Source organism: Salvelinus namaycush, chromosome 9 (assembly GCF_016432855.1).
Source record: "Salvelinus namaycush isolate Seneca chromosome 9, SaNama_1.0, whole genome shotgun sequence".
In the NCBI taxonomy this organism is placed as follows: Eukaryota; Metazoa; Chordata; class Actinopteri; order Salmoniformes; family Salmonidae; genus Salvelinus; species Salvelinus namaycush.
In genome coordinates this window covers 30,836,286-30,864,248 of record NC_052315.1, presented here as the reverse complement: position 1 = coordinate 30,864,248, position 27,963 = coordinate 30,836,286, and the positions used below count along the sequence as shown (strand labels likewise).

At 45.3% G+C, this 27,963-nt stretch overlaps 1 protein-coding gene across 1 annotated transcript in view; it reads right to left on the bottom strand.

Moving 5' to 3' along the window:
• LOC120053229 (FERM domain-containing protein 5-like) overlaps positions 1 to 27,963 on the bottom strand; it is a 118,284-nt gene that overhangs the window by 6,470 nt on the left and 83,851 nt on the right. The window contains exons 2-10 of the mRNA XM_039000377.1: positions 21,199 to 21,303; positions 20,038 to 20,080; positions 19,122 to 19,200; positions 8,292 to 8,389; positions 5,799 to 5,922; positions 3,468 to 3,555; positions 3,146 to 3,234; positions 2,402 to 2,465; positions 2,085 to 2,176 (exon numbers count right to left, since the gene is read on the bottom strand). Coding sequence (XP_038856305.1) covers positions 2,085 to 2,176; positions 2,402 to 2,465; positions 3,146 to 3,234; positions 3,468 to 3,555; positions 5,799 to 5,922; positions 8,292 to 8,389; positions 19,122 to 19,200; positions 20,038 to 20,080; positions 21,199 to 21,303 — 782 coding nt within the window. The remainder of the gene's footprint in view (positions 1 to 2,084; positions 2,177 to 2,401; positions 2,466 to 3,145; positions 3,235 to 3,467; positions 3,556 to 5,798; positions 5,923 to 8,291; positions 8,390 to 19,121; positions 19,201 to 20,037; positions 20,081 to 21,198; positions 21,304 to 27,963) is intronic.

The following is a 27,963-nucleotide window of genomic DNA, read 5'->3' as shown; positions in this document are numbered from 1 at the left end:
GAGAGTTTAGAGTCTAACCAGACACCTAGGTATTTGTAGTTGTCCACATATTCAGAGCCATCCAGAGTAGTGATGCTGAACGGGCGAGCAGGTGCGGGCAGTGATCGATTGAAGAGCATGCATTTAGTTTTACTTACGTTTAAGAGCAGTTGGAGGCCACGGAAGGAGAGTTGTATGGCATTGAAGCTCGTCTGGAGGTTAGTTAACACAGTGTCCAAAGAGGGGCCAGAAGTATACAGAATGGTGTCGTCTGCGTAGAGGTGTGTCAGAGAATCACCAGCAGCAAGAGCAACATCATTGATGTATACAGAGAAGAGAGTCGGCCCGAGGATTGAACCCTGTGGCACCCCCATAGAGACTGCAAGAGGTCCGGACAACAGGCCCTCCGATTTGACACACTGAACTCTATCAGAGAAGAAGTTGGTAAACCAGGCGAGGCAATCATTTGAGAAACCAAGGCTGTCGAGTCTACCAATAAGTATGTGGTGATTGACAGAGTCAAAAGCCTTGACCAGGTCGATGAATACGGCTGCGCAGTAATGTTTCTTATCGATGGCGGTTATGATGACGTTTAGGACCTTGAGCGTGGCTGAGGTGCACCCATGACCAGCTCTGAAATCAGATTGCATAGCGGAGAAGGTACGGTGGGATTCAAAATGGTCGGTGATCTGTTTGTTAACTTGGCTTTCGAAGACCTTAGAAAGGCAGGGTAGGATAGATGTAGGTCTGTAACAGTTTGGGTCTAGAGTGTCTCCCCCTTTGAAGAAGGGGATGACCGCGGCAGCTTTCCAATCTTTGGGAATCTCAGACGATACGAAAGAGAGGTTGAACAGGCTAGTAATAGGGGTTGCAACAATTTCGGCAGATAATTTTAGATAGAGAGGGTCCAGATTGTCTAGCCCGGCTGATTTGTAGGGGTCCAGATTTTGCAGCTCTTTCAGAACATCAGCTATCTGGATTTGGGTGAAGGAGAAATGGTGGGGGCTTTGGCGGGTTGCTGTGGAGGGTGCCGGGCAGTTGACCGTGGTAGGGGTAGCCAGGTGGAAAGCATGGCCAGCCGTAGAGAAATGCTTATTGAAATTCTCAATTATAGTGGATTTATCGGTGGTGACAGTGTTTCCTAGCCTCAGAGCAGTGGGCAGCTGGGAGGAGGTGCTCTTATTCTCCATGGACTTTACAGTGTCCCAGAACTTTTTTGAGTTAGTACTACAGGATGCAAATTTCTGTTTGAAAAAGCTAGCCTTAGCTTTCCTAACTGCCTGTGTGTAATAATATACTGTATGTAAGACATAATAGCATATTTATACTGTATGTAAGACATAATAGCATATTTATTCTATATCTAAGACATATTAGCATATTTATACTATATGTAAGACATAGCTTAGTTATAACTATGGGAAAATTACATAAAAGATCATGGTGCCCTGAATTATAAATGTGTGGTGTGTGCCTGATGTGCATGTGTCTGTTTCTGTGGGATGTAGCCCTCATAGACAGATGGCTTTCATTACAGCAGTATGAAACTCTGTGCCAATGAGCCAGGCGTCCCTGAAAATCCACCAGTCCCCACTGAGATCTACAGCCCTATAGCCGGAAATCTCATCATACTAATTCCATTTCGCTGTGTGCTGTGAGCTGCCCTACGTTTGCCCTTTCCTCCCCCCTTTCCCTCTTCTCCCTCCCCCTTCCTCTGTGTCCTTATATCACCTGAGCACTCTCTCAGCCCACACGCTCCTTAGCATCATTCCCTGTCACCCTCATCCATTACAACACTCTCTCCAGTGATTGTGTTGATGTGCTGCAGGGGGTGGTGATATTTTAACTCCTCCCAGAGGTGGTGGGTAGAGGACATACAATCAGTCATGGCTGAGACGGAAGGAGTACTCATTTCTCTGGAGGAGCAGTGGGGTGTTCACCGCCTCACTCCAGTGCACACTCACAATAGGTCACCGTTGCCACACGTCTCATCCCCTCTCTGAGAAGGACACTTCAGGGTGAGAGGAGAGCCCCCTTTGGACCACTCTCACAGATACACTGGAGTACAGTGTGTAGCTACAGACTAGAGGAAGAACAACACTTACTTGTAGAAGGCTTGGTTCTCCACTCCACATTTCCACAGGTGCTTGCAGGCCTCTGGTGTTGGTGCAAAGTATGTCAAGATGATCTTTTTGTCCTGCACATTAGAAATAAATGTGCAGGAAAATAAAACAAACTGACAGTTTATCTCAGAGTTTCAAGAGTCAAGAGTCATTACTGTAACTACCGCTGTTGATTGAACACACTGGTCTGTGGTATGACTAGATCATGGAGTATAATGGGCATAGAACAGTCACAGTATGTTGCTGCGCTGCTCTCTCTGCTTGACCCCCCAACACACAACAATAATTAATGCTCTCACCTCCTTCTGATTTGCATATATATGGAATATCTTTCCCTCGAACTTCAGTTTAGTCACCTCATTCCTGCCCACAAGGAAAGGGGATAGTTACACACACATCCGGCTGCACTGAGGCTCTTTAAAAAGTCCTCACAACCACTAACAGATCACACAAAAAGCTCCATGTTTGTCTGACAGAACACATTTCTGATAATATCCCAGGCAAACTGGGGACATGGGATGGGTAAAACCAACAAAGCAGCCATAAATATTGTAACATGTTGTAACATTCACATTGTCTACTTGGCCAGAATTAGTAAGTATTACAGAGATACGGTACTGAATTAGGTGGTGGGATTTCTATATCTAACCCATATTGAACTATTACAGTACCCAAAATAGTGGGTTACTGGCTTAAAGAGAGGAGCTGTATGGAATAGAATTCAGCATTGATCCATATGTCTTTGAAGATTCTTATAGCCACTGCTGCATGCATGAACATTTCTGCGTTGTGGTTGAAAACATGTTTTTCTCTTAAGCATCCAATCTGTAAAGAAGTTGATTTTGAACAGACAGGCTGTGGAATCATATGCCCAGAATGGTAGCGACTAGCTAAGATAATGAGACTCCTTCCTGTAAGTCCTGTATGCATTCTGGCCCTCTGGTCAGGAGGAGAGAGACAGATGAACACACTCTGTTGATTGTGACAGTATAACAAGATAGGGTATTTTGGTTTAGGGTTAGAGGAGAAATCATTCTACTCACCACTTGAGGAAATGAACCCTCTTATTTCCCTGAAGCACGACAAATCCAAACGGGGTGAAGGCAAGAAAGGCTGGATTTCCAGATACATCCTGTCAGAAAGAATAAAGTGTTTTACATAATGGCACCATACATACATACTCGATATACCTGTATCAAATACACACACGCACTGAACATACTACATAACTGTATATGCTGCTATTTGTTTTAGAAAGTTGTTATTAGTTCTACCAAGAGAGACCTCAAAGCTCAAGTAGAGGGAAAAAATGTCTTTAAATGAAAATGTCTTAAACTGAAGCAGCAGTGTGTGAGAATTGGCCACCTTGCATGGATGAGGATCCACACCATATGTCTCCAGCATCTGGGCTTTCTGGAGGAAGTTCAGCTCTGATGTTTCAGGTGTCTGGCCACTGAGAGAGAGCACCAACAAATATGGCATCAATGTCTGATTAAGATACTTAACATCAATACAGCCAGGTCTATGAAAAGAACAAGTAAAGGTAAAGTGCCTGAATAATATTAACAGTGACAAAACTCTTCCCCTTACACAGAGGATTGATCACCAGACGGAGCTAGCAGATGCTGAATAGACCACAGAGATCTGGATACATGGCCAGACATGCAGATAGTGTGTCAACCATCCTAGATGCCTTTACAAATGTAATGCCTTTACAAATGCCTTTACAAATTTAACATTTAATCAAGCACCAACCATTCAACATCCAATAGCAATGGAGTAACGTGAGTATCAGCCTGACCTCCAGCACAATCAATGGAAAAAACACATCAAGATATGCCCGCGACCCTTCGGCTTGAACTACTGATACACTCAAAAAATCTAAATAGGCACCTGCCTCAGCATTCCAAGGATATTTTCCACAGCCAGGCATGTTGGACAGGTGTTTTGTTGGTGGTGAGACGTGAACAATCCACTAGAGTGCAGCAGAGGATCTTATCTATAATTATCTTACAGCTCCTATATCTATGAACCTCAGACTACACTCATTTGGGTGCAGTCACATCCTCCATGCTTTCCACAGTATAAAGTGTGTTCCATGGCCATGACCAGTTCACGGGATTCCAAAAGGGTTCTTCGGCTGTCCCCATAGGATAACCCTTTTTGGTTCCAGGTAGAACCCGTTTGGGTTCCATGTAGAACACTCTGTGAAAAGGGTTCTACATGGAACCCAAAAGAGTTTTACCTGGAAACAAAAAGGTTCTACTTACAACCAAAAAGGGTTCTTCAAAGGGTTCGCCTATGGGGACAGTCAAAGAAACCTTTTTAGGTTCTAGATACTGAAGCACCTTTTTTCAGTGTAGACAAAGCACTCAGTAATGGCAACAAACATTAAAGAACCTTCAAATCACCTCTGAGCTAAAGTGAAAATGTCTGATCCATGTTTCAATGTATTTTCATTTCTATAGAGCACATTATCTCATACTAATTATGGTTTAAACAAAGGAGAAGTGCCTTGCGGAAGGATAAATAGCTCATTCATTATGGCTAAACCATTATCCATGCGGCCTCAATCACATGACCTTCAGAGTCCTGAGGGAGAGCGTGAAGGATCAGTGTGGTAAGTCTCTGTCACAGCCTGTGTATCATCATGAAGAAACCCTCAGTGATACTTAATCTGCTAACCTGTGTATCATCATGAAGAAACCCTCAGTGATGCGTAATCTGCTAACCTGTGTATCATCACGAAGAAACTCTCAGTGATGCTTAATCTGCTAACCTGTGTATCATCATGAAGAAACCCTCAGTGATGCTTAATCTGCTAACCTGTGTATCATCATGAAGAAACTCTCAGTGATGCTTAATCTGCTAACCTGTGTATCATCATGAAGAAACCCTCAGTGATGCTTAATCTGCTAACCTGTGTATCATCATGAAGAAACCCTCAGTGATGCTTAATCTGCTAACCTGTGTATCATCATGAAGGAACCCTCCGTGATGCTTAATCTGCTAACCTGTGTATCATCATGAAGAAACCCTCAGTGATGCTTAATCTGCTAACCTGTGTATCATCATGAAGAAACCCTCAGTGACGCTTAATCTGCTAACCTGTGTATCATCATGAAGAAACCCTCAGTGATGCTTAATCTGCTAACCTGTGTATCATCATGAAGAAACCCTCAGTGATGCTTAATCTCCTAACCTGCTGGCAGAGAAAGTGATGCGTGTGCATGTTTGTGTGTGTGCGTTGTGTGCACACTACCTTCTCCTACTTCATTAGGTGTGTTGCATTGCACTCCCTACCAGATCATTAGTACACTAATGACTGTACTAATGAAAGGTAGTACTCATTTGTGTGCTCAAGACAATTCCACCATCTCAACCCTGCTTTCTATAAAACCCTTAAATAACAGAGGGACATTAGCCAGTCTAACTACCTGTTTCTGCTAGTTGCAAGCTTTAGAAGATTTTCCATTTGATGAAACAAATGTTTGAGAAAAGGGTGAAGGAACTAGTCTCCAAGACGATAACAACTACAGCGCTTTGAGATTTATTTTAAATGAATAGTGCTATAAAAGTTGAATCACTTGTAAGTGCTTTGAGTTGTCTTATAGGTTGAATGTTGTGTGTATGCATGAACGTGCATGCATGTGTGAGTGGTTGAGAGAGACCCAGGAACAGTGGATTGGTCCTTACATCAATTCTGTCTTGTGTATATCTGAGATTCGTCTCTCCAGCTTCTCTGAATGTTTTGGAAAGAACTGGAATTTAGAGCTGTATCCTTCAGGATGTTTCCCAGGGTCATAGTCCCCAATCTCAGCTGGAACACAGAGATAGAAAAATGTTCATGAAATGATATACCATTTCACAGCACAACACTCTAACCCTACATGGTTACATACAGTATATACAGTAATATGTCTAATATCCACATCATTCCATGTGTTGGATCACAGGCAGCAGAGCTCTGAAATGACAACATTTTAAACTGGCCCAGGGTTGCTGTTGTGACTTCATGCAGCACTGAAGTCCCTGACAATTATTTCCCCCAGCGAGCGAGGACAAGGAGGTGACCAGGCAGCACATCTTTAATTCAACAGCAGCCCCTCCTGAACAGAGCAAGGGCACCTGCCAAGGGACCTGATACTGCACTTTCTGCAGACTTTGGCTCGCTCGCTGTACCCCTCAAACATACAGCCTGCCTGTTTTAAGAGGGTCTACTGTGTGTGAGCTCCATGCTTACATGAGAATGCTGTTCATTGACTACATCTCAGCATTCAACACCATTGACACTAAGCTCAAGGAACAAATGGATCCAGGACTTGCTGACAGGCAGACCCCAGGTTATTTATTTATTTATTAACCTTTATTTAACTAGGCAAGTCAGTTAAGAACAAATTCTTATTTACAATGACAGCCTAGGAACAGTGGGTTAATTGCCTTGTTCAGGGGCAGAACGTCAGATGTTTACCTTGTCAGCTCAGAGATTCCATCCACCAACCTTTCAGTTACTGGCCCAACACTCTAACCACTAGGCTACCTGCCGCCCCTGGTAGTGAGGTTAGGCAACAACACCTCCGCCACGCTTACCCTCAACATGGGGGGCCCCCCAGGGGTGTGTGGTCTGCCCCCTCCTGTACTCCCTGTACACCCACGACTGCGTGGCCGCACATGACTCCAACACCATCGTTAAGTTTAACGATGACACACTGGTGGTGGGCCTGACGTTGACTGTGATGAAACAGCCTACAGGGAGGAGGTCAGAGCCCTGTCAAGAGTGGTTCCAGGAAAACAGCCTCTCCCTCAATGTCAGCAAAACAAAGGAGCTGATCGTGGACTACAGGAAACAGAGGGGGGGAGGGTCAAAAACATCAAGTTCATTGGCCTGGACATCACAGATGACCTGACATGGTCCAATCACACCAACCACCGTTGTGAGGAAGGCGCAACAGTGCCTCTTCAACCTCAGGCGACTGAAGAAATACGTCATGGGCCCACGGGTCCTCAAGAAGTTCTACAGTTACACCATCGAGAGCGTCTTGACCGGCTGCTTCACCACCTGGTACGGCAACTGCACCACCTTCAACCAGAATGCTCTACAGAGGGTGGTGAGGACGGCCCAATACATCACTGGGGGCGAGCTCCCTGCCAGGCAGGACGTCTACTCCAGAGGGTGTCGGAGGAAGCCCCAAAAGATAATCAAGGACTTCAGTTGCCCGAGCCACAGACTGTTCACTCGGTTACCATCTGGCAAGCGGTATCAGAGCATTGGGTTTCGGACCAACAGGCTCTGACAGCTACTACCACCAGGCTATTCGACTGCTGAACAGCTATCCCTAGATGTCTTCCTGCATAGACCTACACCTTAGAGACTATTTGCACCTTAGAGATTATTTCCACTGACTACCCACACATCCAAACCTTACACACTAACGTACGCCCAAACATACACTCAGAACACACACGCAGACATGCACACACACAGTCAAAGCTGCTGTTCTAGTATATACTATTTATTCTACTGTGTGACCAAGTCACTACCCACTTTATATGTGTAAATACAGTGTAATACCTTCCATTATTACTATGCATACTACCTCTCCTATTACTTCTATTAATAGTTATTTTGGACTTGACTATTTTTATTGCTGTTAATGTAATTGAATAATGTAATTGAATAATACTGCATTGTTGAGGGAGCAAGCACATAAGCATTTCATTGCACCTACTGTAAACTGTGTACGTGACGAATACAATTTGCTTTGATTTTAAACAGCTAACGATAGTGCTGATAGCAAGATGCCTGATAATCATGTTGAAGACCTTATAACCTAGCACGACAACCTCATGTTTATGCATTCAAAGCATTGATCTTACTTATCAGCCGTCCCATCTTTATTTGTCAGCTATGGTTTGACAGTGTAAATTAGTATGGCGGTGCACATGTTGTCTGCATGAAATTCTAATTTCATACTTTTTAGTATACAGTAGAGATCAGTCAATACAGAGGTAAGAAACCCACAGGACATATCATTTGCGTTACAAACTGATTACACTACAATCCAGGTATTTTTTTCCTGGCTGGTATTTATCTCGATGGTGGGGTGACTGGCAAGGGAAAAGTAATTTGAAAATACAGTCCAGAGAGTGGGGCAGGCAAATCCAGCCTGTCAACTCCTGTCACTGTACCTTGCAGGATGAAGGCAGCCAGCATTGCAGCATCCGATGTCTTACACAGGAGGCGGCCATGGTACAGATCTCTCTTGATTTGCAGGAAGACTAAATATCTGTGACCAGAACAGAGAGGGGAAAGAAGGTCAGAGGTCATGAAACTCAGTCACACGTCTACTTTAATGAGATTCATCAATATTACAGACACATATTTTTAGATCTATTGCAAAACAACAACATGGCAAGACATCACCACTGACAAACTCAAAAGAATGTTGATTTTCAGATTCCCTTGGGTGCTTTGAATAAAAATTATAGATTTTGCACAAAATGTGCTTTCTGCTTCTGGGGAATGGATGTTTAAATTAGTTTTGGGGACAGGGTTTGGTAGGGAAGGTCCTGAGGCAAACTGCTGCTATTGTCTGTGTTTCTGTTCAAGCCTACAGATTAGAACCCAGATGGGACCAGGGCCTCCCAGAACACAGCAGCACTGTCTGCCAGATACACCAGCTGCACTGGCTGCAGACTGAGACTAACACCTGGAACAATGCAGCTACACTGGCTGCAGACTGAGACTAACACCTGGAACAATGCAGCTACACTGGCTGCAGACTGAGACTAACACCTGGAACAATGCAGCTACACTGACTTCAGACTGAGACTAACACCTGGAACAATGCAGCTACACTGGCTGCAGACTGAGACTAACACCTGGAACAATGCAGCTACACTGGCTGCAGACTGAGACTAACACCTGGAACAATGCAGCTACACTGGCTGCAGACTGAGACTAACACCTGGAACAATGCAGATGTTAGCAATGGTTTCTGTACAGGTTTGCCCATTTAAAGATTCTGAAAGTGAATGTAACATGTGAAAGAAACGGTTTAATGGACCATTTGGAGAGACGACCAAATGGACCCCAGATTCCCCTGACACCAACTTGACACAACCAACACCAAAATAAGTCCAGGAGAACCCATGTGAATGCGAAAAGACACGTGTGCTCGGCTGTAACTTTGTAATCTAGACCAGCTCCACAACAGTTGATAGCATATCACTTAAGGAGCCATATGTGTTAAAAAAACAACCTCGCATTCTCTCTCTGGGTGACACCAGTAAATCACCGATGCTGTACCCTGCCAATTTTCTGCCCTACATTTATTTTGTCTTTTTATCTGCCTTTCACACTTCTGCTGTCGGTAGATTTGTTGAAGGGCAGCCGTGAATTGAAATGAATATTTTACCCATCCCTATCCTCTTCCCTCATTGTGTGGTCTAACCATTGTGTTATATATTATACAGTATCCTTTCGGTATTTGATTAACAAGGAAACAATATTGAAAAAGACATGTCATTGATTTGTATCATTTACCCTCCTTTTACCGTTCCTCTCCCTGACCTCCAACTAGATGAGGTGGTCTATCCCTCCCTGCCACTCTCATAATCTCTCTCTCTATCTCTCTTTTCCTCAGCCTTCACTCCCCTGTTCCCTCCCTCTCCCACTCCATCAGAACCTCTCACACATACACAATCCACACAATTCATTATCTGCATTCAGCATTCTATGTTCATTTCATCACACCCAAGTGAATGAATCCCTAGACAGTAATGAATATGAGATGTCAAACACCTCATATGAAACAGGCTAGGTGTGTATGCCTCCTTTCAACACATACACATTGTAACAGACATAATCAAACACACGTACCGATACACAGACAAAAGAAACACACTCATACTCAATTGCACACGTACTGTGCATTCAGAAAGTATTCAGACCCTTCACTTTTTCCACATTTTGTTACGTTACAGCCTTATTCTAAAATTGATTAAATAAAACATTTTCCTAATCAATCTACACACAATACCACTTAAGGACAAAACAACTCGAAATTGAGCTCAGGTGCATCCTGTTTCCATTGATCATCCTTGAGATGTTTCTACAACTTGATTGGAGTCCACCTGTGGTAAATTCAATTGATAGGACATGAATTGGAAAGGCACACACCTGTCTATATATGGTCCCACAGTTGACAGTGCATGTCAGAGCAAAACCCAAGCCATGAGGTCGAAGTAATTGTCCATAGAGCTCCGAGACAGGATTGTGTCAAGGCACAGATCTGGGGAAGGGTACCAAAAAAAAGTCCAGCATTGAAGGTCCCCAATAACACAGTGCCCTCCATCATTCTTAAATGGAAGAAGTTTGGAACCACCAAGACTCTTCCTACAGCTGGCCGCACGGTCAAACTGAGAAATCGGGGGAGAAGGGCCTTGGTCAAGGAGGTGACCAAGAACCCAATGGTCACTCTGACAGAGCTCCAGAGTTCCTCTGTGGAGATGGGAAAACCTTCCAGAAGGACAACCATCTCTGCAGCATTCCACCAATCAGGCCTTTATGGTAAAGTGGCCAGACGGAAGCCACTCAGTAAAAGGCACATGACAGCCCGCTTAGAGTTTGCCAAAAGGCACCTAAATGACTCTCAGACCATGAGAAACAAGATTATCTGCTCTGATGAAACCAAGATTGAAACTCTTTGGCCTAAATGCCAAGCGTCACGTCTGGAGGAAACCTGGCACCATCCCTATGGTGAAGCATTGTGGTGGCAGCATCATTCTGTGGGGATGTTTTTCAGCGGTAGGGACTGGGAGACTAGTCAGGGTTGAGGAAAAGATGAACGTAGCAAAATAGAAAAGAGATCCTTGATGAAATCCTGCTCCAGAGCGCTCAGGACCTCAGACTGGGGCGAAGGTTCAATTTCCAACAGGACAACGACCCTAAGCACACAGCCAAGACAACGCAGGAGTGGCTTCGGGACAAGTCTCTGAATGTCCTTGAGTGCCCAGCCAGAGCCCAGACTTGAACCTGATCGAACATCTCTGGAGAGACCAGAAAATAGCTGTGCAGCGACGCTCCTCATCCAACCTGACAGAGGTTGAGAGGATCTGCAGAGAAGACTGGGAGAAACTCCCCAAATACAGGTGTGACAAGCTTGTAGCGTCATACCCAAGAAGACTCGAGGCTGTAATCGCTGCCAAAGGTGCTTCAACAAAGTACTGAGTAAAGGATCTGAAAACATATGTCAATGTGATATTTCCATTTTTAAATTCTACAAAAATTTGTAAAAATTTCCAAAAACCTGTTTTAGCTTTGCCATTATGGGGTATTGTGGGTAGATTGATGAGGAAAAAAACGATTGAATCAATTTTAAAATAAGGCTGTAATGTAACAAAATGTGGAAAAAGTGAAGGGGTACTTTCCGAATGCACTGTACTTGCTTCTTTGATGTCATCATCAGGAGGTAGAAATCAGAGCGTATCAGAGGGTGTTTAAAGGCCCTATTGAGGGCACAGAGAGGCTTTTCTGGGTGACCTCATTGCAGACTGCACAGGGGATGAGGGAGTCAGGCAAAGAACTGTGCAAAAATGATTCCAATCTGAGCTAGCTGGGGGCTAATCATGTATCATTTAGAGGAGTCTGCTAGCCGTCACTGACCCTCAGTCCTCCTCCTTCCCTGCCTTCCCTCAACAGCCAGCCAGTCAGCCGGCCAGAGAGACCAACTGAGAGCACAGCCCAGCTACACAGCCTCCCAATTTAGCATACATTTCTGAGAACAGGCTCGCCCGCCAGCTTACTTAGGAAGGCTCTTTTTAATATTTATCGCAATATTTTAGACACAAAGTGCTCAGAATTGTTTTATTATGGAGGCCCTTCAATAATGACTAGAAAAACTAAAAATACTGTATGTGCATTCAGCAGGCAAACACTTCTGGAGAAAAAGAAAAGTATGAGAAAAGGTGATAAGCAGAGGGTACTTTGAAACTGCTTTTGAAAAGGCAAAAGTTATTAAAAGATTTTATACACCAAACCATAGCTGCTCTACCTTACTTCTTCTTTATACTAGAGCAGTGGTTCCCAAACTTTTATAGTCCCGTACCCCTTCAAACATTCAACCTCCAGCTGCGTACCCCCTCTAGCACCAGGGTCAGCGCACACTCAAATTGTGTTTTTTTGCCATCATTGAAAGCGATACAATAAATGTATTAAACATAGAATGAGTGTGAGTTTTTGTCACAACCCGGCTCGTGGGAAGTGACAAAAAGCTCTTATAGGACAGGGCTGTAACGGCGTTCCTCTTCCTCTTCATCCGAAGAGGAGGAGCAGGGATTAAACCAAAATGCAGCGTTGCGATTTGACATGATATTTATTAAATAAACCGAAAACACGAAGAACACTTGAAAAGATACAAAACAACAAACGACGTAGACTGACCTGAACGTAAGAACTTACATGAAACATGAAGAACGCACGAACAGGAAAACAGACTACACAAAACCGAACGAACAAACAAACCGAGACAGTTCCGTGTGGCGCGACAAACACAGACACAGGAGACAACCACCCACAACAATCAATGTGAAAACACCTACCTTAATATGGCTCTCAATCAGAGGAAATGAAAACCACCTGCCTCTAATTGAGAGCCATATCAGGTCACCCTTTAACCAACATAGAAACACATAACATAGACTACCCACCCAAACTCACGCCCTGACCATCAAACACATACAAAATAACAGAAAACCGGTCAGGAACGTGACATAACCCCCCCCCCTCAAGGTGCGTACTCCGAACGCACCACCAAAAGTCTAGGGGAGGGTCTGGGTGGGCGTCTGACCACGGTGGTGGCTCAGGCTCTGGGCGAGGTCCCCACCCCACCATAGTCAATCCCAGCTTACGTCTCCCCCTTAGAATGACCACCCTCATCTTACACCCACTTAATTTAAATGTTAACCTTAAGATAAGGGGCAGCACCAGGACAAGGGGCAGCACCGGGATAAGGTAGCTCAGGACCGAGAGGTAGGTCAGGATAGAGAGGTAGCTCAGGATAGAGGGGCAACTCCGGACTGAAGGGCAGCTCCGGACAGAGAGACAGCTCTGGACTGAGGGACAGTTCTGGATCAATGGCAGCTCTGGGCTGAGGGGCAGCTCATGACTGGCTGACGGCTCTGGACGCTCATGGCTGGCTGACGGCTCTGGACGCTCATGGCTGGCTGACGGCTCTGGACGCTCATGGCTGGCTGACGGCTCTGGACGCTCATGGCTGGCTGACGGCTCTGGACGCTCATGGCTGGCTGACGGCTCTGGACGCTCATGGCTGGCTGACGGCTCTGGCAGATCCTGTCTGGTTGGCGGCTCTGGCAGATCCTGTCTGGTTGGCGGCTCTGGCAGATCCTGTCTGGTTGGCGGCTCTGGCAGATCCTGTCTGGTTGGCGGCTCTGGCAGATCCTGTCTGGTTGGCGGCTCTGGCAGATCCTGTCTGGTTGGCGGCTCTGGCAGATCCTGTCTGACGAATGGCTCTAGCGGCTCCTGACTGACGAACGGCTCTGACGGCTCGGGACAGACGGGCGGCTCTAATGGCTCGGGACAGACGGATGGCTCAGACGGCACTGGGCAGACGGATGGCTCAGACGGCACTGGGGAGACGGATGGCTCAGATGGCGCTGGGGAGACGGATGGCTCAGATGGCGCTGGGGAGACGGATGGCTCAGATGGCGCTGAGGAGACGCATGGCTCAGATGGCGCTGAGGAGACGCATGGCTCAGATGGCGCTGAGGAGACGGATGGCTCAGACGGCGTTGGGCAGACTACAGACTCTAGCCGACTGAGGCGCACTGTAGGCCTGGTGCGTGGTGCCGGAACTGGAGGCACCGGACTGGAGACACGCACTTCAAGGCTAGTGCGGGGAGCAGGGACAGGGCACACTGACCTCTCGAAGCGCACTATAGGCCTGGTGCGTGGTACCGGCACTGGTGGCACCGGGCTGAGTGCACGCACATCAGGACGAGTACGGGGAGAAGGAACAGTGCGTACAGGGCTCTGGAGACGCACAGGAGGCTTAGTGCGTGGTGCCGGAACTGGAGGCACTGAGCTGGAGACACGCACCATAGGAAGAGTGCGTGGAGGAGGAACAGGGCTCTGGAAACGCACTGGAAGCCTGGTGCGTGGTGTAGGCACTGGTGGTACTGGGCTGGGGCGGGAAGGTGGCGCCGGAAATACCGGACCGTGCAGGCGTACTGGCTCCCTTGAGCATTGAGCCTGCCCAACCTTACCTGGCTGAATGCTCCCCGTCGCCCGACCAGTGCGGGGAGGTGGAATAACCCGCACCGGGCTATGTAGGCGAACCGGGGACACCATGCGTAAGGCTGGTGCCATGTAAGCCGGCCCAAGGAGACTTACTGGTGGCCAGATATGTAGAGCCGGCTTCATGGCACTTGGCTCAATGCTCAATCTAGCCCTACCAGTGCGGGGAGGTGGAATAACCCGCACCGGGCTATGCACACGTACAGGAGACACCGTGCGCTCTACTGCGTAACACGGTGTCTGCCCGTACTCCCGCTCTCCACGGTTAGCCTGGGAAGTGGGCGCAGGTCTCCTACCTGCCCTTGGCCCACTACCTCTTAGCCCCCCCCCAAGAAATGTTTGGGGTTTCTTCTCGGGCTTCCTTGCTAGCCGCGTACCTTCATATCTCCGGTCTTGAGCTTGATTCTCCGGCTTCCAGCCACGTCTCCTTGCTGCCTCCTCATACCACCGCTCTTGGGCTCTCGCTGCCTCCATCTCCTCACGAGCGCGGCGATATTCCCCAATATGTGCCCAGTGTCCTTTTCCCTCCAAGACTTCTTCCCATGTCCAAGACTCCTGTTTAATAGGCCACTGCTCGAACTTACGCTGCTTGGTTCTGGATTGGTGGGTGGTTCTGTAACGGCGTTCCTCTTCCTCTTCATCCGAAGAGGAGGAGCAGGGATTAAACCAAAATGCAGCGTTGCGATTTGACATGATATTTATTAAATAAACCGAAAACACGAAGAACACTTGAAAAGATACAAAACAACAAACGACGTAGACTGACCTGAACGTAAGAACTTACATGAAACACGAAGAACGCACGAACAGGAAAACAGACTACACAAAACCGAACGAACAAACAAACCGAGACAGTTCCGTGTGGCGCGACAAACACAGACACAGGAGACAACCACCCACAACAATCAATGTGAAAACACCTACCTTAATATGGCTCTCAATCAGAGGAAATGAAAACCACCTGCCTCTAATTGAGAGCCATATCAGGTCACCCTTTAACCAACATAGAAACACATAACATAGACTACCCACCCAAACTCACGCCCTGACCATCAAACACATACAAAATAACAGAAAACCGGTCAGGAACGTGACAAGGGCACAAATAATAATATAATAATAATCAATAATTTTGCTCTTTATTTATCCATCTTACATAAAACCTTATTTGTTCATCAAAAATTGTGAATTTTTTTATTTTTTATTTATTTAACCTTTATTTAACCAGGTAGGCAAATTGAGAACACGTTCTCATTTACAATTGCGACCTGGCCAAGATAAAGCAGAGCAGTTCGACACATACAACAACACATAGTTACACATGGAGTAAAACAAACATATAGTCAATGATACAGTGAAAAAAAATAAGTCTATATACAATGTGAGCAAGTGAGGTGAGATAAGGGAGGTGAAGGCAAACAAATATATGTATAAATAAATAAAAATATAAAAAGGCCATGGTGGCGAAGTAAATACAACACAGCAAGTAAAATAAAAACTAAAAACACTGGAATGGTTGGTTTGCAGTGGAAGAAAGCGCAAAGTAGAGACAGAAATAATGGGGTGCAAAGGAGCAAAATAAATAAATAAATACAGTAGGTAAAGAGGTAGTTGTTTGGGCTAAATTATAGATGGGCTATGTACAGGTGCAGTAATCTATGAGCTGCTCTGACAGCTGGTGCTTAAAGCTAGTGAGGGAGATAAGTGTTTCCAGTTTCAGAGATTTTTGTAGTTCGTTCCAGTCATTGGCAGCAGAGAACTGGAAGGAGAGGCGGCCAAAGGAAGAATTGGTTTTGGGGGTGACCAGAGAGATAAACCTGCTGGAGCGCGTGCTACAGGTAGGTGTTGCTATGGTGACCAGCGAGCTGAGATAAGGGGGGACTTTACCTAGCAGGGTCTTGTAGATGACCTGGAACCAGTGGGTTTGGCGGCGAGTATGAAGCGAGGGCCAGCCAACGAGAGTGTACAGGTCGCAGTGGTGGGTAGTATATGGGGCTTTGGTGACAAAACGGATGGCACTGTGATAGACTGCATCCAATTTATTGAGTAGGGTTTTGGAGGCTATTTTGTAAATGACATCACCGAAGTCGAGGATTGGTAGGATGGTCAGTTTTACAAGGGTATGTTTGGCAGCATGAGTGAAGGATGCTTTGTTGCGGAATAGGAAGCCAATTCTAGATTTAACTTTGGATTGGAGATGCTTGATGTGAGTCTGGAAGGAGAGTTTACAGTCTAACCAGACACCTAGGTATTTGTAGTTGTCCACATATTCTAAGTCAGAGCCGTCCAGAGTAGTGATGTTGGACAGGCGGGCAGGTGCAGGCAGCGATCGGTTGAAGAGCATGCATTTAGTTTTACTTGTATTTAAGAGCAATTGGAGGCCACGGAAGGAGAGTTGTATGGCATTGAAGCTCGCCTGGAGGGTTGTTAACACAGTGTCAAAAGAAGGGCCAGAAGTATACAGAATAGTGTCGTCTGCGTAGAGGTGGATCAGAGAATCACCAGCAGCAAGAGCGACATCATTGATGTATACAGAGAAGAGAGTCGGTCCAAGAATTGAACCCTGTGGCACCCCCATGGAGACTGCCAGAGGCCCGGACAACAGACCCTCCGATTTGACACACTGAACTCGATCAGAGAAGTAGTTGGTGAACCAGGCGAGGCAATCATTAGAGAAACCAAGGCTGTCGAGTCTGCCGATGAGGATGTGGTGATTGACAGAGTCAAAAGCCTTGGCCAGGTCAATGAATACGGCTGCACAGTATTGTTTCCTATCGATGGCGGTTAAGATATCGTTTATGACCTTGAGCGTGGCTGAGGTGCACCCATGACCAGCTCTGAAACCAGATTGCATAGCGGAGAAGGTATGGTGGGATTCGAAATGGTCGGTAATCTGTTTGTTGACTTGGCTTTCGAAGACCTTAGAAAGGCAGGGTAGGATAGATATAGGTCTGTAGCTGTTAGGGTCAAGATTGTCCCCCCCTTTGAAGAGGGGGATAACCGCAGCTGCTTTCCAATCTTTGGGAATCTCAGACGACACGAAAGAGAGGTTGAAAAGGCTAGTAATAGGGGTGGCAACAATTTCAGCAGATAGTTTTAGAAAGAAAGGGTCCAGATTATCTAGCCCGGCTGATTTGTAAGGGTCCAGATTTTGCAGCTCTTTTAGAACATCAGCTGACTGTATTTGGGAGAAAGAGAAATGGGGAAGGCTTGGGCGAGTAGCAGAGGGGAGGGCAGTGCTGTTGTCCGGGGTAGGGGTAGCCAGGTGGAAAGCATGGCCAGCCGTAGAAAAATGCTTATTGAAATTCTCAATTATAGTGGATTTGTCGGAGGTGACAGTGACAGTGAATAACTCACCACAGGTTAATGAGAAGGGTGTGCTTGAAAGGATATACATAACTCTGCAATGTTGGGTTGTATTGGAGAGTCTCAGTCTTAAATCATTTTCCACACACAGTCTGTGCCTGTATTTAATTTTCATGCTAGTGAGGGCCGAGAATCCACTCTCACATAGGTAAGTGGTTGCAAAGGGCATCAGTGTCTTAACAGCACGATTTGCCAAGGTAGGATACTCTGAGCGCAGCCCAAACCAGAAATCTGGCAGTGGCTTCTGATTAAATAGAATTTTCACAGAACCGCTTGTTGCAATTTCGATGAGACTCTCTTGTTCAGATATCGGTAAGTGGACTGGAGGCAGGGCATGAAAGGGATAACGAATCCAGTTGTTTCGTCCGTTTCTGGAAAGTACCTGCGTAATTGCGCACCCAGCTCACTCAGGTGCTTCGCTATATCACATTTGACATTGTCCGTAAGCTTGAGTTCATTTGCACACAAAAAAATCATACAATGATGGAAAGACCTATGTGTTGTCCTTCTTAATGCAGACAGAGAAGAGCTCCAACTTCTTAATCATAGCCTCAATTTTGTCCCGCACATTGAATATAGTTGTGGAGAGTCCCTGTAATCCTAGATTCAGATCATTCAGGCGAGAAAAAACATCACCCAGATAGGCCAGTCGTGTGAGAAACTCGTCATCATGCAAGCGATCAGACAAGTGAAAATTATGGTCAGTAAAGAAAACTTTAAACTTGTCTCCCCATTTAAAAAAACGTGTCAATACTTTTGCCCTTGATAACCAACGCGCACTTCTGTATGTTTTAAAAGCGTTACATGTTCCCTGCCCATATCATTGTATAATGCAATAGTTTTTTGTGCCTTTTCCCCAGCATTGTCCCAGCCATATCCGTGGCAGCAGGAATAATTAAGTCCTCCACAATAGTATGGGGCTTGCCTGTCCTAGCCACTCGGTAGCTCACCATATAAGACGCTTCTAGCCCCTTCTTATTCATGGTATCTGTTGCTTTACTACATGTCTTACTACTCGAAAGTTGTCTTTATTCTCGCTCCAAAAACTCCCGTGGCTTATTTTTCAAATTGTCATGTTTCGTTTCTAAATGTCTGCGCAAGAGTGAAGGTTTCCCGCGAGAGAGTAACGGTTAATGTGATTGGATGTTAATTATTTTATAGGCTACCTGTATTTGACATTGTGTTGTTATTTCGCTGAACACTAGTTGGTTTCATTTTATTTTTGGCAGTAAAACTTACCCCAGTTTGGGAATACCTGTACTAGAGGAACCCAGAGTGGTGGCTGGGGGAGTGGTTGTTGGCATTTCTTTCTTTGCTGAGCGTCAAAAAAATCCTACCTGGTTATTTCCTCTTTGAGAGCAGCGGGATCAGGGGGGTAAAACTTGACTCTGAGACACATGGTGAACGGAGGCTGGGCTGGGGGACAAAGGCTTGAGTCAGCAATGGAGAACAAAATAGTCAGGAACATTTCATGGTCAGAGTTAAAATGATTAACTGAAAAAAATGCTCTAAAAGCACCACCTTGCAAAAGTGTTCTAACATAGTGCTAACATGAATTGATGAAACCATTTCAGTTAACATATTAGCATTTCAAATGGCTACTCAATTTAAACAGAACCCATTAATTAAGCAATCTTTGAAGGTGGCACTGAATAATTAATACCATAAATGAAAATGAGTTTCGATCTTTACTTCATATCATAGCACAGTATACAGTAGATTAGGTTAACGGAAACTCACTTAAACTCTGTATCCACAATTAGCAAGACACAGTTCATGATGATTTGCAAAGACAAGAGAGTGGGTGAGAGACCTTAGTGTGGATTATCTTCTGCTAGGATTTATTTGAGTTTTTTTGAGGGACAGTTCATCTTTTCTGTCCATACTCACAGTCAAATGGAGAATCTTGATCTGTTGAAATCATAATACAGTAACTTCCTACCATCTGTATTCAAATGCACAATCATTACATTTACATTTTAGCAGACACTCTTAGCCAGAGCCATGTACAGGAGAAATTAGGGTTAAGTGCCTTGCTCAAGGGCTCATGACAGATTTGTCACCTAGCTGGCACAGGGATTTGAACCAGCAACCTCTTGGTTACTGGCCCAATGCTCTTAACCATTAGGCTACCTGCCGCCCATTAGTCAAATTACATAATGTGTCATTAGAGACCCCATGGTGATGATAACTATAATTGCTCAATTGGCAGAATGATCATAGCATGAACAGGAAGACACTCGAAATACTTACATTTCATCTGCTTGGCAATACACTTTGTGACCTCCAACCAATGCTGCATCAACAACAAAAAAGACACATGATCAAAGTGTGACAAAAGTGAAACGTCTGAAAATCCTGCTTCTACCGCCTTAACTACAGCTGAGCTGAGCTGTTACTCCTGACACCATGCTCATATCACTCCATATCACTCTACAAAAGCTAGCAGGTTAAATGCAATAGACAGAAATGACCATTCATCTAAAGACGTGTGAAAGCCTGTGTCATGTCATGTCAGCTTCGGATCTAAAACACACCAACACCATTCATCTAAAGACGTGTGAAAGCCTGTGTCATGTCATGTCAGCTTCGGATCTAAAACACACCAACACCATTCATCTAAAGACGTGTGAAAGCCTGTGTCATGTCATGTCAGCTTCGGATCTAAAACACACCAACACCATTCATCTAAAGACGTGTGAAAGCCTGTGTCATGTCATGTCAGCTTCGGATCTAAAACACACCAACACCATTCATCTAAAGACGTGTGAAAGCCTGTGTCATGTCATGTCAGCTTCGGATCTAAAACACACCAACACTATTCATGCTATCAAGTCCTGATTTGTATAATTAAATCAACATCATGCTGAAGCAAATTGAACAGTGAAGGCCCATACAGATAACCTCTTTGTCTATAAATGACAGTAATGGATGTTGTATCAGATGATACTACACCAGTATGCCTGGGCCTGGCCAGACAGACAGACAGACAGACACACTGCGGCAGTGCTCTCTAGGCTCAGTGCTGAAGGTAACTCTGGTTCTGCCAGTATATCAGGCCCTGGTTCACCCCCCTGTCCTTCTGGGAACATTAACTCCATCAAGCCCCTCTCTTCTTTGGTAATGCAGGATCAGCAGGACCTGTGTCTTGTCTCTGTGGCTAAAACACCCACTCCGAGCACATGTTAATTCTTCATGAATCAAGCAGTGCAGCTACAAGCTATTTTTAGTGCTCTGCTGCTGCTGATGGAATGAGTGTCACTCGAATATGGTGTGTTATGAAAGAAAGAAAATAACATACATCTTCAATCTGGCCTTGTATCTCTTTGAACCGTCACCTCTACTGCAGTATGCTTCATGCAGCACACGGACACACACACACGCACGCACGCAAGCACTCACACACACACACACCCGCTGCTTGTCTGGGTCCACATATCTGATGCCAAAGTAGTCCTTCTCCAGTAGGTTCAGGTGGTGGCAGATGAGGTCGAACAGATACTGTCCTTTAGCATCCCGCTGCAAGACAAGGAGAAAACAATAACATGAGGAACTGACAGAAAACACAAGAAAAGAGCACAACAAACTACTGTAAGCAGGCAATTTCGAGGAAATACCCCCACTTAAAGGACATAAGTGGTCCAGGGACTCAACAACTCCATTAGGACATGAGGGAGAACCTCTGCCAAAGTTTGAGTGTGAGACTAAGGGCAAGAGGGAGGTAATTTACTGATATATAAATGTGCTTCATATTTCCCAGAACCTGTGGAGATATCTAGGATTTATCCAATATTGATGACAGCCACCACAGCCATCTGCTGAGTCTGGGCCAGAAGCCCTCCATAGCTGAGAAAAAATGAGAGAGTGGATTAAGTGTGCTGAGATCTGGCTGGGTTAGACTGATGGACTGTGACCCTCCCTTGCTTGCGTGTGGGCACGCTGCCCTCAGAGCAGCAGTCTGGCACACCACACAGTGGCACAGAGGACTAGACGCAGTGGGCACACTCTTCCACTGACTCTCTCCTACACATCTGATGCCCCCGTCGGTCTCCTATATTCTGCACAGCCACTGGTGCAATTCCTATGGACTAACCCAGCCTCCCTATTGAGTCCAGACCCTCTACACTGAGTTTAATGCAAATGTTTCTTCTCCTTAAAATTACTGTACCTCTAGGCCTGTACATTTAGACAGACAAATGGTGTGTTACCGCACCTCCGCTTATTTTCTAAAGGTTAATGAAGGTTAACCAAGTATCACACAGTTTAGGTATGATGATTGGTCAAACCCATAATACACTATATAGAGTATATTATGCTGAGAACAATTGCATATGATTTAAAGGCATTAATTAAGGTCCCGGGTTTAAACTAAGCTAACATATGTAATTGTTTTCCGATGGTCATACCAAGGAACATTTTTCCTCTTTGATTTAGAGTTAAACCCTTTTTTTGGCACTAAAGTACTTCCATAGACTGAGTGTACAAAATATTAAGAACACCTGCTCTTTCCATGACAAAGACTGACCAGGTGAATCCAGGTGAAAGCTATGATCCCTTATTGAGCGATCATTTGTCACTTGTTAAATCCACTTCAATCAGTGTATATGAAGGGGAGGAGACAAGTTAAAGGAGGATTTGTAAGCTTTGAGAGAATTGAGACATGGATTGTTTATGTGTGCCATTCAGAGGGTGACAAAACATTTAAGTGCCGTTGAACGGGGTATGGTAGTAGGTGCCAGACACACCGGTTTGAGTGTGTCAAGAACTGCAACGCTGCTGGGTTCTTCACACTCAACAGTTTCCCGTGTGTATCAAGAATGGTCCACCACCCAAAGGACATCCAGCCAACTTGATACAATTATGGGAAGCATCGGAGTCAACATTACCTAGCATCCCTGTGGAACACTTTTGGCACCTTGTAGAATCCATGCCACGACAAATTGAGACTGTTCTGAGGGCAAAAGGGGGTGCAACTCAATATTAGGAAGGTGTTCCTAATGTTTTGTACACTCAGTGTATATAATTCCATTCATTTTTTTAACAGGTACCAGGCTACCTTAAGATGAGTCTTGTGAGGCAACATGCACGTGTTCGTAAGAGTCTCACCTTTCGATTATGGGGTCATATTACTGTGTAGCCCAAACTGTTTGTACGCCTCAGATAGAAGTTTGCAGATCGGCGGTACCTACTTCAGACAAGTCCCGTGAAGCTTGTGGGGGTCGTAGAGACAAACGGAGAACACCATCGTGCTTGTGAGAGTCTCATCTTTCCATAAAGGGGTCATATTAGCATTAGTAGCCAAAAGCGTTTGGGTGGCTCTGCCACCTTCCACCGCAGATGCGGAAAGCCAACATCGGCGGATGCGGTGGATTGAGCCCATGCAAAACAACAGATATCACTAGATTAAACAGCCCGGATTTTTGATTATGCTAATTAGATTTCCACGAGGTCGCGGGTATCGACTCTAGTTAAGAGGAGATCAAAGAGAAGGCAAGGCAGAGGAGAGGATAGAAGAGGAGGGGAGACTCTGCCCACCTGCACCAGCACCAGTTTTCCCCTCCCTCACTCATACACCACTGAAAGACCTATCATGCTCCCAGCTCTGATTACTATTTGAAATGTCACTCAAATCAACATGTTTTCCATAATAATATCCACCCTCTCTGAATTATTCCAGAAAGATAAGTTATTTGAATTTTCAGCAAACATTGCACACCACCATAATAAGTTGTTTCCCTCTGGTGGAGCTTAAGGCATTTGTAAGGCCTGCTGGTATTAGCAGAAGCACAAACCAGGGATGATTACAGCTCATTGGAACAGGGTGGTGATCCATCTGGCAGGCAGGCAACTAATACACCTCTCTACCTAGCTGACAACCTGGGAGTTACATACTGCAGACTCAGTCAGGCTGTCAGCTTAACACTGTGTCTGTTAGTCAGCTAACTAGAATAATGGCAGTGCTTCTGTGATGAGCATGTGTACCGAAACTGGGTGGACTAGAATTCTGATACACTGGCACCCCTCACAGATTACTGTGCAACATCAGGAAACAACAGACTAAATGATAACAATTATTACAATATCCTGAATCAGTACCAACGTAAAAAGTCATCTTCAAAGCAATGTTATAAAAGAAATGCAATCAATACATGTGAATGATCTGTTTATCACTCAGTGCCATTGCATTTTAATAGCTGAAGAGGATACATGCAGGTGCTGAAGTTGTGCCTTCTAGGTATGACGTGTGACATATTAAGAGGATTGCATCTCCCAGTCTTACTAATAACTGGGATGTGGATGAAGAGGTGATACATCAGTGCCAGGGAGAGAACGCAGATTAATGATCGCTCCACTGCTCTCCCTCTCCTTCTCCCTCCCCATGCCAGGGACAAACAGGCCTCACGTGCCACCTCCCTCCCTCCCCACTGGATCACTAGGGGCCGTTTAATGGAGCTTAGTAATGGGGTCAGTCAACACACATGCTCATCACAATCAAACTCATATAAGCTCATAAGTCTTCACTCAAACTTTTAAAGGAACACGCTTCCAGGTCAAGCATACAAGTATCATGCGTCAGATGAATCTGTCACGCTCCTATTGATAACATGTCAGCCAATGAGGACTGTTTTGTGACCTTGGAGGGGAGGATAATGTGGTTAATCCACATTTGTATCTACAGCACATCGATATCTCTAGCATTTCCCACTGTCTACATTTGCATAGCAACCAGAGATGTTCATGATGCCCTCAGTGCAGTCAGAGCTCTGCATGCCTATTTTTGGTAGTCTGACAGATGGGGAGCAGTCGACGTTAAACGCATACGATTGAAGCATGCAAAGCACAATGTGATGTGTGGGTGAACAGCAGATGATTCCCTAAATGAGCTCCTGACACAGAGGGGGCTGAGGTCTGCTGAGAATAAGACACTGACCATGCGTGGGTAACATGCTGCTGTTGGCCTGGACACCACCTGATGGCTGCTGCTGCTACTGGATCTCAATGGATCTCTCCAGTCCAGAGGACAAGAAGACATGTCCCTCCCCCTCACCATTAAGAACAGAGCTGTGAGTGAGCTGTGAGTGGAGGTCACCTCAGGCCAGGCTAGACCAGGGCAGTGGGCTGCTAGAGTTAGCCTCAATCACTCTCTCTGTCCTCATTGGGCCTGTGATGGCAGAGGAAGTGTCTCTTTGATCAGTAATCTCCTCAACGTCATTACTCAGGCTCCAGCTAACACACTTCAGAGAGAGCCCTGTCAGAGAAGGCTTACCGGGTGCCAAATATCAGTGCGAGCAAGCGCTGCTAACAGTCTGACCTTTCTCACAGTAAGACTTAGGGCTTGCGGACCTCCATGGGCAATCGTCACTGTCACTTCTAGACCTCTCCCTCACATCCAACTCAACCCGACATGCCTGCTTACTTGCCCCGGGCAGAAATTGAAGCGCAAAGGGGCAATGCATTGCGCAAGGACACACACACACACGCTTATCAATTATGCATATTACATCCTTATAAAATAGGTATGGGACACAGATCCCTCAATAAGATCAATCACAGTCTCTCACACTGAGTATTGACACAACATCCCATCATAATAAAACATTCTTGTTCACCTTGCATTTAGAATTAGAATTAAACTTTGTTTATTCAACTTGAATAAGTTGTATTTTATGAAAGCTGTAAATAGACAACACACATTGTTCTGAGATGCACCGGCCTCAAAAACCACCACTGGGCAGAAATCCCCGCCAAGGCGAGCCAATGACAAAGCAAAAAAGTCTGGAAGACAGTGATGTATATGGGCAAACGATGACGCATTGAGTCAGACAGGAAGCCTGGATTTTTTTGCAGACAGCAAGTGTGTTAGTATTCCATAGCACTCCTCTCCCCCTTTCTCGCTCCTTCTCCTCTCTCCCTCCCTGAGTCATTTCTCTACCCCACACAAAGCCCAGCTGCATTATTCCCCTCCAACATGCTCTGTAATTATAGGATCTGTGTGACGGTGTGGCAGGAAAAAAGGATCTAATGAATGATGCTGGTGAATTCCTAATTAAAACTAATGCAGCGTCTCTTCAGCTGGGTTGGTCAGGGGTTGTTAAAGGGTATCGACCAAACTGCCAATAGAATCCCCTGGTCTGACCATTGACTAACCAAATCAAATAGCATCTCCGATAAAGACATTGGTTTGTTCGTGTGAACAGTGATTGTTGTTGTGGCAGTAGCATCTGGTGTGAAAACCTATGCATTCTGTTACCCATAGTGACATTTTACAGTTGAGTACACTTTTATTAAAAAGGGTAACAAAAGGGTTCTTTGGCCGTCCCCATAGGATAATTATTTTTGGTTCCAGGTAGAACCCTTTTGGGTTTCATGTAGAACCCTCTGTGGAAAGGGTTCTACATGGAACCCAAAAAGATTCTACCTGGAACCAAAAAGTGTTCTTCAACGGGTTCTCCTATGAGGATGGCCAAAGAACCCTTTTAGGTTCTAGATAGCACTTTCCTGTAAACAGACTGCATCCTCTGCCATCAAATCCAAAGGATTGTTCATAATAATGATTGGGGGGGAAATCAATACAGTTACATATCGGGATATTACTTTAAACAGGGAGCCAATTTGTTTTCTGACCTTTTATTTCCATGACTGATCAAAACTTGTTTTCTCATGGCTCTCTCTTGTCCCTCTGCAGCAAACATATGGTGAGCAATATGTTTGTAACACCGAATCGCAATACAATCACAGTATCGAATCGCAATACATATTGAATCGCAATACATATCGTATCGGCACCTAAGTATCGTGTAAGTATATTGCAATTCCCAGCCCTAATTCATCATAAATCATAAAAACATTTGGCTAAACCTGTGGCAAAATGCCTTCCTGTACTAATACTACCGTACGCATAAGTAGTAGCACAGCCATGAAAAGGAGGGATAATTCTATTAAATGTCATACTGCTTCACAAGCGTTTTCCTCTCCTGCGTTGTCTCTGTTGGCTGCAGTCTTAATTTGGTCATGAAACTGTAATTTACTGAACAATAGCTCATCCTGGAGGTAATGCTGCGCCAACAATAGCACATCTTCCATGCAATGCCCATAACCTGTCACCTTGTAAATGGTTGGGCTGCTTTAACTGGCAAAACAACCCCCGTCTCCATCATGTCTGTGTGTCCAAACAGACATCCAGAGCTCCTGCAGGGTATAAGGCTTCACAGGACACAAAGTTGATGGAGCTCTAGCCAGATACTTGAATGGAGCAGATAGCCATAGGCCTACAACTTATACGTACAGTATGCTCAATGGCAAAAAGACTGACCAGCAAAATAATCCCCAGGCTTAAAACAGCATCATTGCTACCCTATTTCCTAAGGGTCCCCTTGAGTACAATGCCCACTTTCCTCTCAGATTAATCATTAAAATGGGCTCTATGTCAACCTTGCAATACAGAACATTAATAAAAGACAGTTTCATTTTATAGCGAGGGGGAAGGAAACACAATGCTGTTGGCTCGTGTGTGTGTGTGTGTGTGTGTGTGTGTGTGTGTGTGTGTGTGTGTGTGTGTGTGTGTGTGTGTGTGTGTGTGTGTGTGTGTGTGTGTGTGTGTGTGTGTGTGTGTGTGTGTGTGTGTGTTTTAAAGCACAGAGAGGACCTGGAGTGGTAGAGCCCTGGTGTAATTCCTCTGGTTTCATTAATAGATTACTTTCCTTAGCTTCGGGGCCTGAGGTGTGTGAGTGATTGCATTGTTAATGTAGCACACTCAGCTTGTGTGAGGTTCATGCTCAGGTGTCACGAATCCCGTTTCCTGAGTCTGTTTTTTGCCTGTGTTCTGTTCTGGAGTGTTTTTTCCGGTGTCCTGGAACGCACCCTGTCTGGTTGCTGGGCGATTTAGCTAGTTGGGAGATCTCAGATTACCCGCACCTGTATCCCATCAGCTATCTGCACACCTGGTCCTGATCATCATCTCTCCTCTTCATAAGCCCGGACCTGACATCCATTCCCTGACGGATTGTTAGCCATTAACAGTATGTTGTGCCAGCGTATCAGCCTCCAGCTTGATAGTATTTGTTTTGTTGTTTTGTACGTCTTGCTTGCCTTAAACTTACCTCCGTTTGTTCTGTCTTCAGTTATTCACCCGGATCACTTACCCCATTCCTGCCTGGTCGTCGGAGGTTTCCGCTACTC